Below are 15,377 nucleotides of genomic sequence, written 5' to 3'. Positions count from 1 at the left end.
TTAACTGAGATGCCAGCTTCATCCTGCTCGCTGGGTAAGAACAGTCCTGGTTTCACAGGTTTTTAGAACACATGGAGGTATCTTCCTATCTGTCTCTGGTCATATTGTTTGGCAAACCCTCCTCCCTGGAAACTATCCTGGATAATAAGAGAAGAGCCAGAGGTTTCCCTATCCATATTGTCTGAATAGGGCCATACCATCCCACTATGCATTATTCCTGCTTTTCCACCAAACTGTACATAGCCTGACACAAGAGTTACTTGCTCACATCATCATGATCTTGAATCAGGAGTTTCTGGAAAGCAGTTCTCTGTACTTTTCTTTGTATAGCATCTATGACAGAACTGAAGGCCCTCGAGGTAAGCTTTCTGCTAAGGTAAAGCTTTTCTGCAAATGATGATAGAAAACTCAAAACAGCCAAAGCTACATAAAGTATATATGTACAAACGAATCCAAAATATTGATGACAAAGACCAAGTGGAAGAACGAGTCCTCAGGGAGGGGAAATACCACATAAAGGATTAGGGGTGAGCGTGAGAATATACAGGTCAAGGGCAAGCTGGAACCACCATTGATACTAAAGTCGTTGATTTAATCCCAGCTCCTATCCTAAACAGAGGTAGGACTTACTAGCAGCTCTCAGACTTCAGCAAAAAGCCAAGTCAGATAAAGGCAGTATGTACACACAACAAGGACTCTGCCTTAGATTCAGAGATAAACCCTGCTGAGGTCACGCCATTTAATCTGAGGCCTTGATCTACTTCACTCTGCCCCCTGCACACCCACCAAATATTAGGGTGCAGACTGCCACCTCTTTCCCTCCTTGGCGGGCCTCTTTACTCCTTCCTCTGATTGGTCAATACCTCAGGAACCTACCAGTATCCTCTGGCCATCCCTACACCTCCCATAAACTGTAGGTGACCAGATCAAAACAATCACATATTAAAAAGCTAGTTACTGGGACTTCCCTGGTGATCCAGTGGTTAAGACTCTGCGCTTCCACTGCAAGGGCCGTGGGTTCGATCCCTGGTCAGGGAACTAAGATCCTGCATGGCACGGGGTATGCCCCCCCGAAAAAAGCTAGTTACTGCTGCCACATGAAAGGAAGACTAAAGAGGCAGCTGGAGCAGACCAAACAGGCCTAAGACAATGAGAGGTTATGGGAATGGAGAAGGAATGGTTCTGAATGACACTTCTGAGAAAACACCAGCAAGTGGCACTCTGGAGTGGAGCACTGAAGAGGACTCCGAGTGAGGTGCAGTGATGGTCCTGCTGCCACTCGGCACTCAGGCCGCTCCTTCACACTACTCTTCACGTAGTGGGTTGGCCAAAAGGTTCGTTCTGTTTTTTCCGTCAGATGGCTCTAGTAGCACTTAGTTGTCTTTAACTTCATTCAAAACAATTTTGTTAGACTGTACGTGACAGCTGTCATATCAGTGTGCGTTTAAAAAAAGACTTATCAAAGTTGGTGAATTTTTATGTAGCCATTTTAATATCGAAGATGGAAGAAAAGAGCAACATTTTCAGCATATTATGCTTTATTATTTCAAGATAGGTAAAAACGCAACCGAAATGCAAAAAAAAAAAAAAAAATTTGTGCAGTGCGTGGAGAAGGTGCTGTGACTGATCGAACGTGTCAAAAGTGGTTTGCGAGGTTTCGTGCTGGAGATTTCTCGGTGGACGAGGTTCCACAGTCGTGTAGACCAGTTGAAGTTGACAGCGATCAAATCGAGACATTAATTGAGAACAATCAACGTTATACCACGCGGGAGATAGCCGACATACTCAAAATATCCAAATCAAGCGTTGAAAATCATCTGCACCACCTTGGTTATGTTCATCGCTTTGATGCTTGGGTTCCACATAAGTTAAGCGAAATAAACCTTCTCGATCATATTTCCACATGCGATTCTCTACTTAAATGTAATGAAAAGTTCCATTTTTAAAACAAATTGTGATGGGCGATGAAAAGTGGATACTGTACGAGAACGTGGAATGGAAGAGATCGTGGGGCAAGTGAAACGAACCACCACCAACCACACCAAAGGCCGGTCTTCAGCCAAAGAAGGTGATGTTGTGTATATGGTGGGATTGGAGAGGAGTCCTCTATTAAGAGCTCCTTTCAGAAAACCAAACGATTAATTCCAACAAGTACTGCTCCCAATTAGACCAACTGAAAGCAGCACTCGATGAGAAAAGTGTACAGAATTAGTCAACAGAAAACGCATAACCTTCGATCAGGATGACACAAGGCCACGTGTTTCCTTGATGACCAGGCAAAACTGTTATAGCTTGGATGGGAAGTTCTGATTCATCCACCATATTCACCAGACATTGCACCTTCAGATTTCCATTTATTTTGGTCTTTACAAAATTCTCTTAATGGAAAAAATTTCAATTCCCTGGAAGACTGTAAAAGGCACCTGGAACAGTTCTTTGCTCAAAAAGATAAAACGTTTTGGGAAGATGGAATTATGAAGTTGCCTGAAAAATGGCAGAAGGTAGTGGAACAAAAGGGCGAATACATTTTTCAATAAGAGGTTCTTGGTGAAAATGAAAAATGTGTCTTTTATTTTTACTTAAAAACCGAAGGCACTTTTTGGCCAACCCAGTACTAGCACTTGGTTCCTCTAGGGTAATAAACATATATCTACTAGGTAACAAATGACAGACAAATTTTGTCAAATTAAAGACAAAGAACATCAATATGCACTGGCAATTTTTAATGTTTCACTTGTGCAGAGCTGAAATTTGTATTTAAAGGCACGGAAGGAAGGAAAGGCAGTTATCACAGCATGAATTCACAGATGAAAGATGCTGGATCAAATCATAGCACTGTTCCTCTTCAGCCTTAGGAAAATAAATAATACGGTACTAAACTAGATGTTTATTTTTATTATATTTCCATGTAAAGACATCACCCAAATATCAGCTGAGCAAGAGACTTTCTGGCCAGATACCAAGCACGCACAGTTGATCCCACTTTGGAATAAATGCCCAGAAGGAACACATCACCAGCGGGTGGGAGCTCCAGGCACAAAGTTGGGTCTCATTCATGAAGTGGACAGAGATTTGAATCAGTCAAACATGCAGCTTCAAAAACTGGAAATCTTTCATGACATTTGTTTTGAAAATAAAACTTGTCAGCATATCAAGAACTATAATTTTCTAAAATGGAATCAGGCCTGATTAAATAGCACTTAAGACTTACTGACAAAAATTAGAAAAATAAAAACGAAAACTCTTCTGTCCTTGAAAGAGATAGAAAATTATATTTTTTCCCTGTAACATCATAAGAGAATCATCAGTATTTCAATCTTACATCTCTTAAAATGTCATTTCTTCTTCTTTCCACATTCTCCCACTTTTAAAAGAGCAAAGCCTGTTCAACATGGCAATTTTTGCTAAGTAAAAGGATGCACTATTTATTGAATACAAGAGTATGAATGAGAAAAGGCTGAATGTTTAGAAAAATACTCGTTTACCCCTAATGGGATCATACCCACCAGGTGGAAAGAAAGAGAAAGACTTTCTTAAAAACAAAAACAAAACCCAGTGATTTAAAACATTCTGTACATAATTCCTAATTTCAAAGCATTATTAGAAACTCCTGAACAGTGTATAGCAAGAGAGGGAACAGAGAAGTTTGATAGAACAGGAGAGAGCATATTTCTAACTACTTTCATTTACAAAACATCAGCCTTACCAATTATTAGCTTTCTTCCTTATTTAAAACATTGATTGGCCAGCTTAAACCATAACAGCATGAAAGTAAAAATAAGTCTCAACTTAGGTATGAGCACAGTGATTCAGGACCACTGTTTCTGCCTTACAGAGAGGATTCAGAGGTGTGTTCCCTTTTAAACATATGCCCCCAAACGCCTTATATGCAGGTTCCATATAAGCATGTAAATAAAACAAGTTCTGTATTTTCTCAAGTAATTTTACAAGTTGACGGTAAACTAGATTTTAAAGATAAAACTAAGCCTTTAAAAACATTAAGCCTCAAAATTTCATCCAGTGTTTTCTTTAAGAAATGGATTATTAATATCATTTTTGAAATGAGATATTAAATGTATTTAAATCTTGGCTTTTCCATACTTAATAATTTTTCTTAAAAAAAAAAAAGTTTAAAAACATCAAGAGCCAGAACATGCTGCCAGGACAGAAATGATCAGAAACGTCTTCAGTTGCAGACCCTGGGCAACTCAGTCTTGTTTTGAATTTTTCAAAGCCTGGAGTCTCTCTAGTAGCGGAGGATGAGAATAATGCCACATAGAGAACAACCAGTCAGAAACAGGGAAACCCAAGTTATCTTTGTTTAGTTTGATTAAAGCAGAATATAAGTCTTTAGCCTTCCCAAGTTTCTTGGCAAACGCATCAGCTTGAAATTCAAATCTGCGGCTTAGGACTGTTAGGCAAAAAGAAAGAACCTGAAAAAGTAAATAAAAGTGTTTTAACCACTGCTCCCCTCTTTGTTGTCACTAAAGGTTTCATGAGCCAAAACTGTAGAGGAAGTTTGGCTCAGGATAAGAGAAACAGCAGGCCAAAAGAAAGATCACTCATATTTAGGGGACCTAGGGTGGGGGAATTATTAAAAATTGAGCCTTTTCCCCAGCAAGCCAACAGACCAGAAACAGACATATGTCCAAAGGAATGTCAGTCTTAACAAGGAAATACTAACATTTGAGAACTTGCCATGTGCTGGGCACTGAATTGACACTTTACATATTCTCCAACAATCCTACAAGGTAATTACTCTTATTCCTGTTTTACGGATGAGGAAGGTGTATCTCAGAGAGGTGAGGTAACTTGCTTGTAGTCACACTGCTAGAAGGTGGCAGTGCTGAAATTCTTGATGATTCCAAAGCCCATGGACACTACCTTCCTCAGATACAGGTAAGATGTGGTGATTTATATTCAGACTCTTCTTTTTCTTTTTTAAAAAAATTCTTGCTCACTTATCCACCTTTAAATGATAACTGAGAACATTCTAATATATATATATGTGTGTGTACACGCACACACACACGTATATATATATTATAGCCACTAATGACAATCTCAAAATAGAACTTTCTAAAGTGTTCTGAGCTATGGTAGCTTCATCAGAATAAATGTTCAGTCCCTGAAGGTGACAACTATGAAGAGGACAAATTTCATCCGAAAATATAAATTTTGAGGGAAAAGTAATTTATTTGCATATTGAAGTATTACAGGTTGAATGACATGATGTCTATTTCTTACCTTAAAATATGTCAGCAATAAAAAAAAAAGTTTAAAAAGTCTCTCCTCTGTACCCCTTATTGCCACTAGCAGATATAGAGTTTCAACATAAAGGCTGGGAGTTCCTGATACCTTCTTAGATATGTTCAAAGCTAATATCTGAATTCTACCTGAAATTTCTTTCCAAATCTTGAATGTACTTTTTGGGACAGAATCATTAACTAGTATCTATCTATCTATCTATCTATCTATGTATCTATCTCCTGATTTCAAGTGTCCCAGGCTAACTGTTCCTTGAATCTCACTGTAAGACATAAATAGAAACATAAGCAGATATAACCTATACCTACCTACTCTGCTGTAGGTTTCCAAGCTCTTCTTGATGGGGCAATTTCCCCATTTTCTGGGAAAATATGTCTTTCCTATAATGACCTCTTAAATGCTGACATTAAACATAAGATTTTCTGTTTAAATACTTAGTCTTTTTGAAATGAATCTCCTGGGCTCACCAAAGTTTTTACAACAGTTGCTAATATCTCACATTTCAAATTACTCTAATACCCCACATTTACTTAGACATTTTTTGAAGTGAACGCAACCACTCAATATAAGGAGACAAAGACAAAAACTGAGAGGCCAAATTAGATGCCCAAAGGAGAACCACTAACGTTACTGGTGCCTTCCTTATAAGAGGACACTTATACTCAGTCAAAATCTAGTAACTTTTACTTAATGAGTTTATCTGATTTCCCAGTCTATGATTGGTTGAAGAAGAAAATTATAAACAGATAATGACCATAACAGAAAGTTACACTGATATTAGCAAGGATTATCAGCCTGACAGTGAGCGAAGAGATAAGAAAATTAGTTAAACAAATAAATAAACAAACAAACAGCATAACTGCTTAAAGAGCAAAGCAGTCTGGGGCATTTCATATACATAACTCAGTGTCCTTAAGGCATTTCTGAATTGTGACTGAAGACAGAAATGACAATTACCACTATAAGGTGTTCTATAACCTCTTTAAGAAGTAACAGTCTATATACAGCATTTTATACTCTCAGCAAAAGGTAAAATAAAAAATTAAAACATTTAGAGTTTAAAGATAATAAATCTCAGTTCTCTGGAAAATGAATGTAGATTCTGAGGACAACGCTATACAAACATGATCTATTCCTCTCCATTTTTCTTTGCTGGTGCCTTACACCCCAGCCCAGCCCCACCTTTTACGGAGAAAGTTAAAACCTTAACTCTACAACCTGTCCCAAGAAAGAATTCTTCTGAATGGAGACACCTCGAGATCCCCGATACTATTTCTTGGCTTAATGTGGAAGTCTAATCAATTAGTATCAGGACATGTTGCCATCACTGGATTTATTCATATACAGTCTCATTAATCTATGTCTTATCACATATACGGAGTCCCCCTACTGAGTGGTTCTTAAACTACACTTATCATAAAACACCCAATTCTGATTCAGAGGGTCTGGGGTGGGATGCTAAGGCTATTATGTATCAGGTGGTCAGGGAATACAATCAGAGGAACACTGTCATACAGCCTCCCTTATCCAGTCATACTTACACTCAATTATATTTGCTTTGTCCCTTCACACACAGAAGGTTTTCACCCAAGCACTGGTGAATATGTGGTTTAGGACATAGCATTCCAATAGTTACTCTCCATCTACCAAGTCTCTAGGTACCTGTTATATCAAGGTTTTCACCACAAAAGTCTAATTCTCCACTTTTTTTTTCCCCTAACAGTATGCAAGCACTTATTATTTGGGATTGGGTTTTTCTGCTACTTTCTTATACTAGCTAGTAAATCAAGCGACTAAAACTTTGTTTCATCTGCTTGTTAAAACTATAGATTTGTTTTGTTTTTTCACTACCCTAAAGGTTCTAGATTTGAAATAGACAAGGGCATATGTGAGATAATTTTAAAGAGTATACGTTACCTCATTGTAAGGTGAAAAAATAAACTGGAAGATGATCAATAGTCCAATTAGAGTGGGTTGGCTGTCATAAAAACCAAATGCAACAAAAAGCTCCTTTCGACCAATTAATACAGCAAACAAGAAAAAACACAGGAAAGAATTCATCTAGAAAGAAGGATACAAAATTTCTAAGTTATTTCTAAGCTGATTTCACTGTGGGATCAGTAGAACAAGACATCATGATGTGATTTTAAGAATGATGTTAGTGTAATCACAGAAAAAGTTATTTAGGTAGTTTTACAGTTTTACTTTTATTCTAGAAGGAGAGAGGGACTGAGCTGAGGATATATACACTAATTCATGTTAGTGGACAAATAATGGTTTAGCTGGATGACTAGGACCTTGGAACAAACTAGTGGATGGCTAACAAGAAGATCTGGAAAGGGGTATGTGGTAAAACTTCCAAAATTAGCGCAGAGTATGATAATACTTAGGTCTAACGTGAATGTTCACCAAAAGCGTTCCACGGTAGAGGAGGCCCTCTCAATGATCAGGTGGAGAAGATATCTGTTCTGTGGATGTTAGCCAGCTTCTTTCCTTAGCCACTCTAGGACTTGGTCAAGGGCTCATGAACAGAGTGGCCATGGTGATAGGGATGGAATCAATGCATTAATCAGCAACTCAGACATCCCCCCACTGGCTCTTGCTGAGTGTGCAATTTTTCAGAAGAGGCAATCAACCCCGGCCCTGATGAGGTACCTCAGGGACCAGTCCACCACCCTCATGGTAGGCTGATTCTATTGGACCCCTTCCTTCATGAAAGCAGCAGTGATTTTCCTTATTAAACTGAATAACTTACATTAAACTTGGATTTGGACTTATTTAATGTCTTACTCACTGCCATGTATCTGTACAACATAGCTTCCCGCCAAGGAATTCATTTTTATACCTATAGATGTAAGGCAACAGGAAGGTACGTACAGGGGTACACAAGTCTTCCCATATAATCCATCACCCAGAACCAGCTAGCCTTTTAGAAAGGTACAAAGACCCATTTAAGTCTCAGTTGAGGCCATATATGCTCAGAACCAGTCAACAAAACACAGTGCTACTTCACTTAGAGCCTTAAAACTGTGGTCACTCTGTTGGTTTAGTGGTATTAATACTCAGAAGAGGAATATTACAGAAATTATTATGTGCTTTATATTTACTACCTTTTCCATTTTTTTTCCTATGGGTATAGAATGACTTTTTTCTGCTTCTTCCGGGAAGCCCTTATAATGACTTTTTTAAAAGAGAAAAAATGTTCTTTAAAAAGTATTTTAGGGCTTCCCCGGTGGCGCAGTGGTTGAGAGTCCGCCTGCCGATGCAGGGGACACAGGTTCGTGCCCCGGTCCAGGAAGATCCCACATGCCGCGGAGCGGCTGGGCCCGTGAGCCATGGCCGCTGAGCCTGCGCGTCTGGAGCCTGTGCTCCACAACGGGAGAGGCCGCAACAGTCAGAGGCCCACGTACCGCAAAAAAAAAAAAAAAAAAGTATTTTAATACCCAAGTTATCTGGGCTCACTTCTTTTGATCTTCACAGCTCCTTAGCTGAGTGACTCAGGAGGTGGTGACGATGACGATGATGATAACAACAATAAATACTTCTATAGCACTTACCATATTCCAGGTACTACTCCAAATTCTTTACGTATATTAACTCATTTAATTGTTACATCAGTCCTATGAGATATCATCACTCAATAAGGGAATGGAGGCAGAGAGAGGCTCAGGAACTTGCCTGAGGTCACACAGGTAGTAAGTCAGGAAGCCGTGATGTGAAGCCTGGCTACAGAGTCTGTATTAACCTCTCTACTATATGAACTCTCATGCCTGCTATATTTATGATTTGACTATCCTGTCATAAAAAGAGAACTGTCACTCCAAACTTACCTGGCTAATAATGATATTTTTGACTGTGTGTCCCAACTTCCAGTGCCCCAGTTCATGGCCTAGCACAGCAAGCACTTCCTCATTTTTACATCCTTGTTTCTTATTCTGAATCGAAGAACAAATTGAAAATAAATTATCAACAAACTTCAAAAAGTTTATACCTTTTAACCCAGAAAGAGACCTTCTTAGATTCTAACTTAAGAAAACAATCGGACTTTTGTGCAGAACTGTTCATTCACTTAACAAAACATTCCCTGAACCACTCCACATTAAACACCGGGTTAAGCTTGAACACAGAATCATGAACAAGACAGACATATTCTGACTTCATGAGTCTACTTTAGATTAAAAAAAATATAAATCTTTATCAATAGGACAACAGTTAAATAAATCATGACACAGTCATGTGACAGCCATATTATAAACCCATTAGAAATTTTGCTTTCAAAGATTATGTTGCAACATGGGAAACTGCTCATGATAGTGCCAAATAACATTTATGTTATACATCCACTAGATGAATATCCACTAGATGTTTTCAAAGATTATGTTCTGACATGGGAAAATGGCTCATTAGGTGAAGAAAGCAGGAAACAAAACTAAAAATATATAGTATGATTCCAATTATGAAAAAATGCAAATGTGTATGTAAAAATACACAAATATAGAAAACAGACTGAAAGTATATCGAAATGTCAACAATAGTTTTTCTATATGGTAGAATTACAGTGATGTTTATTTCATATCTTTCCTATTTTCCAAATTATCTGCTAATAAGGACATGTCACTTATGACCCCCCAAAACACCAGGAAATGCTCTTTAAAAAACTGAGACTTCCAAGCTAAGATGGCAGAGGGAACATTCACATCTAATTTTATTCCCTCTAAAAACTCCAGTAAAACTACAATCAAGAGTTGTTTTTTTTTAAGATATAAACCCACAAGGATAGGGAAAACAGGTGAGGTGGCAAGAGCAACAACATTTTGGAAGCAGGAAAGCAGACAGACAAATGATAATAGACTAGGCAGGCCAAAGGAAGTTACATCATAAGCTAGCAGTGGAGAAAAGAGAACCAGCCTGATTTACACTGGCTGAGAACACTGAGTAACACTGACAGTCTTTAAAGGGCTCGAGAACTAACAGTACCAGGTAATTCTGGAACTGGGGAACAGGAGGTGGTGGCTGAAATAAGAATTGAGAGCTGTGTGAGAAATGGTTAAAGCTCCAGATTTCTTCTCCAACTCCACACCAAAAGGCAAGTGCTCCTCCTCGTTCTGGCAAAAGCCTGAAAGCTCATTCTCCCTGGATAGGGCAAAAGAATAGGACACTTCAACTGGGAGTTCGACATAGTTGAGGGCCTGGGTACACTAGCAACAGACCATGTGTTTGCTTACCTAATGGTATGGTACACTGAACACTGAAAACTCCCTCTCCCAAACTAGTCCTCTCCCCATACCTGGCTCCCAGATAACTACCCACCAGGCAAAAGACCAGAAGAGTACTCTCTGGGAACTGACCATTCTACCAGGAAAGACCTGAAGATACTAACAGCAGGTATTCCTCAACTACAAGCACATCCAAGCCAAGCTACAGTGAAGCTCAAAGTTGATAAGCCTTATCTACAGGCTCAGAGATTCCAATCAGGTTTTCAGTCCCATTCCTTTACTAAGGAGTACACGAACAAGGATTATCAGGTATACAAGGTAAGTAAGCTGTTAAGATGGAAGACCAGATACAGAAAAAAATGCAGTATGGAAGAAACAGAAATTATAGAAGGAGAAAATTCAGAGATAAGATATTATATTCGTGGAAAAACAGAGGATAGTGTAAAAATGGGAAATTCAGAGAAAAATAAATCTTGGAAATTAAAGCTTAATAGAATGATTGGAAGGACTTCCCTGGTGGCACAGTGGTTAAGAATCCGCCTGCCAATGCAAGGGACACGGATTCGAGCCCTAGTCTGGGAAGATTTCACATGCTGTGGAGCAACTAAGCCTTTGCGCCACAACTAATGAGTCTACACTCTAGAGCCCGCGAGCCACAACTACTGAGCCCACGCGCCTAGAGCCCGTGCTCCGCAGCAAGAGAAGCCACCACAATGAGAAGCCCACGCACAGCAAGGAAGACCCAATGCAGCCAAAAATAAATAAATAAATTTATTTAAAAAAGAAAAAGGTTGGGAGATGATGGAATCTCCCAGAAAATAGAAGAAATAAAGAAATGGAAAAGCAGGAGAGAAAAGCTAAGAAAGTTCAATATAAGGAAGCCAACATTCAAATAATAGGAACTCTGAAAAGAGAGAATAAAAAAATGGAGAGGAGAAAATCATCAACAAAACAATTCCAGAAAGTTTCCTAGTACCAAAGAACCTCAACTTCCAAATTAAAAGGGCCCAATGCATACCCAGCACAATGGGTAAAAACAGACCCACTATGTTGTCCATTAGAAACTAATATAATATTGCAAATCAACTATACTTCAATTTAAAAACAAGGCTCACACCAAGGCATGTGAAATTTCAGAACACAGAGAAAGGAGCCAACAATTTCCTAGAAGCATAAAAATTAAGGTAACATACTAAGGATAAGTAAACTGAATGGTTTCAGACACCTCACCAGCAATGTTGAAATCAAGAAGACAATGGAGAGAGTTCCCTGGTGGCCTAATGGTTAGGATTCCGGGCTTTCACTGTTGCAGCCCAAGTTCTATCCCTGGTAGGGGAACTGAGATCCCACAAGCTGTGTGGTGCGGCCAAAAAATTAATTAATTAATTTTTTAAAATAAAGCAATTAAAAAAAAAAGACGATGGAACAATGCCTTCACGATCTTGAAGGAAAAGTATTTCCAATCTAGAAATCTAAACCCCAGTCAAAGTGACAGAAAAGAATGTGACAGAAAAGTGAAGGCATTTTGATGCCAGGACTCAAAAACTTTACTATGCAGTCTTTCTCAGGAAGGTACTGGATTGAGGATGTTCTTTACCAAAATGAAGGAGTAAATTAAGGAACAAAAAGTCATGGAATACAGAACACAGGAGACCCAATGTAGGAGAGAAGTGAAGGAAATCTCTAATGGTAAAGGGCAACCCCAGAATGACATCTATACACCAGCTAGAGAGCGTAACCCATCCAGATTTGAACAGTGTGACTCGAAAGAAAATCTGTTAAGGGCTGCCATGATCACACTCTCAGTCACCATACCATCTTTTTAACCTGATGAAACTAGTAGAGGATGTACACTATCAAGAGAACACAGCAAATCAACTTGGAATCAAGGATGAGCACAAGGGAAGTCCAGTATGAGAACTGAAGAGCAGGGCTTCAGAGAAACCACCCCAAAGAAAGAAAATAGAGATCTCTTTTGGGGTGTGGCAGGGATGAGGGGGACTAAAATTAATAAGGTTAATGATGCAATTAAACTTGTAGGAAATTATACTGAAGGACAGCAGAAGTTGTGAGAAGAATTAGCAAAAAGATAAAAGGAAAACTAAGCACACTTAAAAAAAAAGCAATTATTAAGCAAGAGGGAAAAAAGGTAAGGCATGCTCAGCAGTGAATAGGTACAACACTGTTTTACAATAATGTTTACAAAAATGTTTTGATACTGATTAAACCAAGAACTGTAACAGGACTATATTGGAAGAATTGAGGGAAGGGAGGAGCAGAGCGGATGTTAGGACAAGAGCTAAATCCTCATCTACCGTAAGTGAAAGTCAAGAGATAATAGTGTCAGGGACTTCGCTGGCGGCCCAGTGGTTAAGACTCTGTGCTTCCACTGCAGGGGGCGCGGGGTGGATCCCTGGCTGGGGAAACTAAGATGTCACATGCCATGCGGTGCAGGAAAAAAAAAAAAAAAGAGATAGGGTCAATAAATAATAGTACACATACAATATAGAAAATGATATGTGTAAATGTCAGAAGAAGCTAAAAGAGTTGCAGTCTGTGGGGAAAGGGCCTTGGCAGCACGTGAGCAGCACAGAGAAGCGAGAAACATGAAACTGCTATATTTTATTATATGCTTTTTTTGTACTCTGAACTTCTAAACAGTATGTTTGTGTTACTTTAATAAAGTAAAATTTAATGTTAAAATTTATTGGAGTTCTGCTTCCCTAACTTTATGATAGCCTCTCAAACCAACATTACAAATATATATGTAAATACACACACACACATATACACACAAAAATATATACATACACATGCATACATATTTTTTTTTCCTTCAACACATATGAAGAATAGGCCAGGAAAGATTAAAAAAGTAACAACAAAGTTGCTAACATTTATTAAACAGTGACTATGTACCAGGTTCTCTGTGCTAAATACTGTATTATAACTCATTTATACATCATAATCACCATATTAGATAAGTACACTTATTACTGCCCTTTAAAGATGAGAAAATCTAGACAACTGATGGGAACATACTGTATAGCATAGGGAACTCTACCTAATGCACTGTGGTAACCTAAATGGGAGGGAGGTCCAAAAGGGAGGGGATATCTGTATGTGTATGGCTGATTCATTTTCTTGTGCAGTGGCGGCTAACACAACATTGTAAAGCAATTAATTAATAAAAATTAATTAAAAAAATAAAAATATAAAGATGAGAAAATCTAGGTACAGAGAAATTAACTAATTTTCCTATGGCCACACAGCCAATAAACAGAAAACCTGGGATGTGAAGCCAAGTAGTCTGATGCCAGAGACCTGTGCTTTCAACTTTCACACAGCTATAACTATAAAAGTAAATTATTCAACATTTATCTAATAAACAATTTTTTAGTCAACAGATATGTAATCATTTGCATATTATTATAGTACTGGTTTTAAAATAACTAAACATAGGGAATTCCCTGGTGGTCCAGTGGTTAGGACTCCATGCTTCCACTGCAGGGGGCACAGGTTCGATCCCTGGTCTGGGAACTAAGTTCCTGCACGCCGCATAAAAATAAATTAATTAAATAAAATAACTAAACCTAAATGGTAGGTGGTCATATGAATGATAAAATATAATGTTTACAAAGCCAAATAAAATTCTCACTGTTTATAAACTTTCCAGATTAAATTTAAATAGTGCCAAGACACAATGAACAATTTAATCTTATACACACACTCTCACATGTGCATACCCACATTCACTCACCAACACACACATACTCTGAAAAACATCTAAAAATTCTTAATAACCACGATGAAGAGTGGCCCCCGCTTGCCACAACTAGAGAAAGCCCTTACACAGAAATGAAGACGCAACACAGCAAAAATATATTAATTAATTAATAAACTCCTATCCCCAATATCTTTTAAAAAAAAAACCTGCTTAATAAGGTAAAACAAATATCTTTAAACATACAGTTTAGTTTATTTTAAAGTAAGAAAAAGCCAAAGGTGAGGAGTTGAAATTAACATCCCTTGCCTAATCCCATGAAGGGGTATACTCTGAGTCAAAGAGTGAGCCAGAAAAAAAAAAAATGCTGGTGAAGTAGCCCAACTGTGTCAAGCTCATCTAAAGTGGAAAAAAAAGAAAAGTCTCCATTAAAATTCAAAAACATTATCTGCATGGTCCAGAAAACCCCAAGATGAGATATTAAAGTGCTTCTGGCTTGGTAGCACTGGGGCCAACTGATAGAAGCAAATACAAATCCTCTATTGAGGAATGTACCCTAAACTCAGACACTTCAAGATTCCCGAAGATTAAGATCATTGACCTATTATGAACTCACAATAAAAATTACCAAATACTTCAGAAAACAAGCCACAATGAGTAAGAGTTAGCAGAAACAATATGGAGCTAGCTGTATTAGCTCCTTAAGACTTCAGATACTGGAATTATCAGATACAGAATAAAAAGAAGCATGTTTTATACAAACAAGGGAACTAAAAACATGAGGAAGGAATAAGAGACTACCAGAAATGACTGATTTGAAAAAGAACCAATTAGAACTTTAAAACACAATGGACTGGTTAAAGAACAGATTAAATATAGCTAAAGGAAGAATCCATGAACTGGAGTGTAGAGCTGAAAAATTACAGAATGCAGCTCCAAGAGACAAATATAGAAGAGCGGTTAGCACCCATGGGAGACAGAATGAGATGGTATAACATTCATCTAATTGGAATTCCAGAAAGATAGACTAGGGAGAACGGGAAAGAAGGAATACTTTAGATAATGGCAAAGAATTTTTTAAACTTCAGGAAAGACATGAGTCCCTAGATTTAGGAACCACAGTATATCCCAAACAGGACTGGGATAAAGAAGTCCATACTTTCACAACA

General features: G+C 38.2%; 1 protein-coding gene across 2 annotated transcripts in view; it reads right to left on the bottom strand.

Moving 5' to 3' along the window:
- Positions 1 to 1,265: 1,265 nt before the first annotated feature.
- Positions 1,266 to 15,377, bottom strand: part of ZMPSTE24 (zinc metallopeptidase STE24) — a 49,454-nt gene continuing 35,342 nt past the window's right edge. The window contains exons 8-10 of one of the 2 annotated variants that reach the window (XM_079941763.1): positions 9,099 to 9,203; positions 7,186 to 7,329; positions 1,266 to 4,433 (exon numbers count right to left, since the gene is read on the bottom strand). In XM_079941763.1, coding sequence (XP_079797889.1) covers positions 4,209 to 4,433; positions 7,186 to 7,329; positions 9,099 to 9,203 — 474 coding nt within the window. In that variant the 3' untranslated portion in view covers positions 1,266 to 4,208. Of the gene's footprint in view, positions 4,434 to 4,463; positions 4,937 to 7,185; positions 7,330 to 9,098; positions 9,204 to 15,377 lie in introns of those variants that run through there. The other variant, XM_079941764.1, reaches the window with a different exon arrangement.

The sequence above is a fragment of the Stenella coeruleoalba genome (assembly GCF_951394435.1).
Source record: "Stenella coeruleoalba genome assembly, chromosome: 1".
NCBI classification, from domain to species: domain Eukaryota; kingdom Metazoa; phylum Chordata; class Mammalia; order Artiodactyla; family Delphinidae; genus Stenella; species Stenella coeruleoalba.
This window is presented reverse-complemented; position numbering and strand designations above follow the sequence as displayed.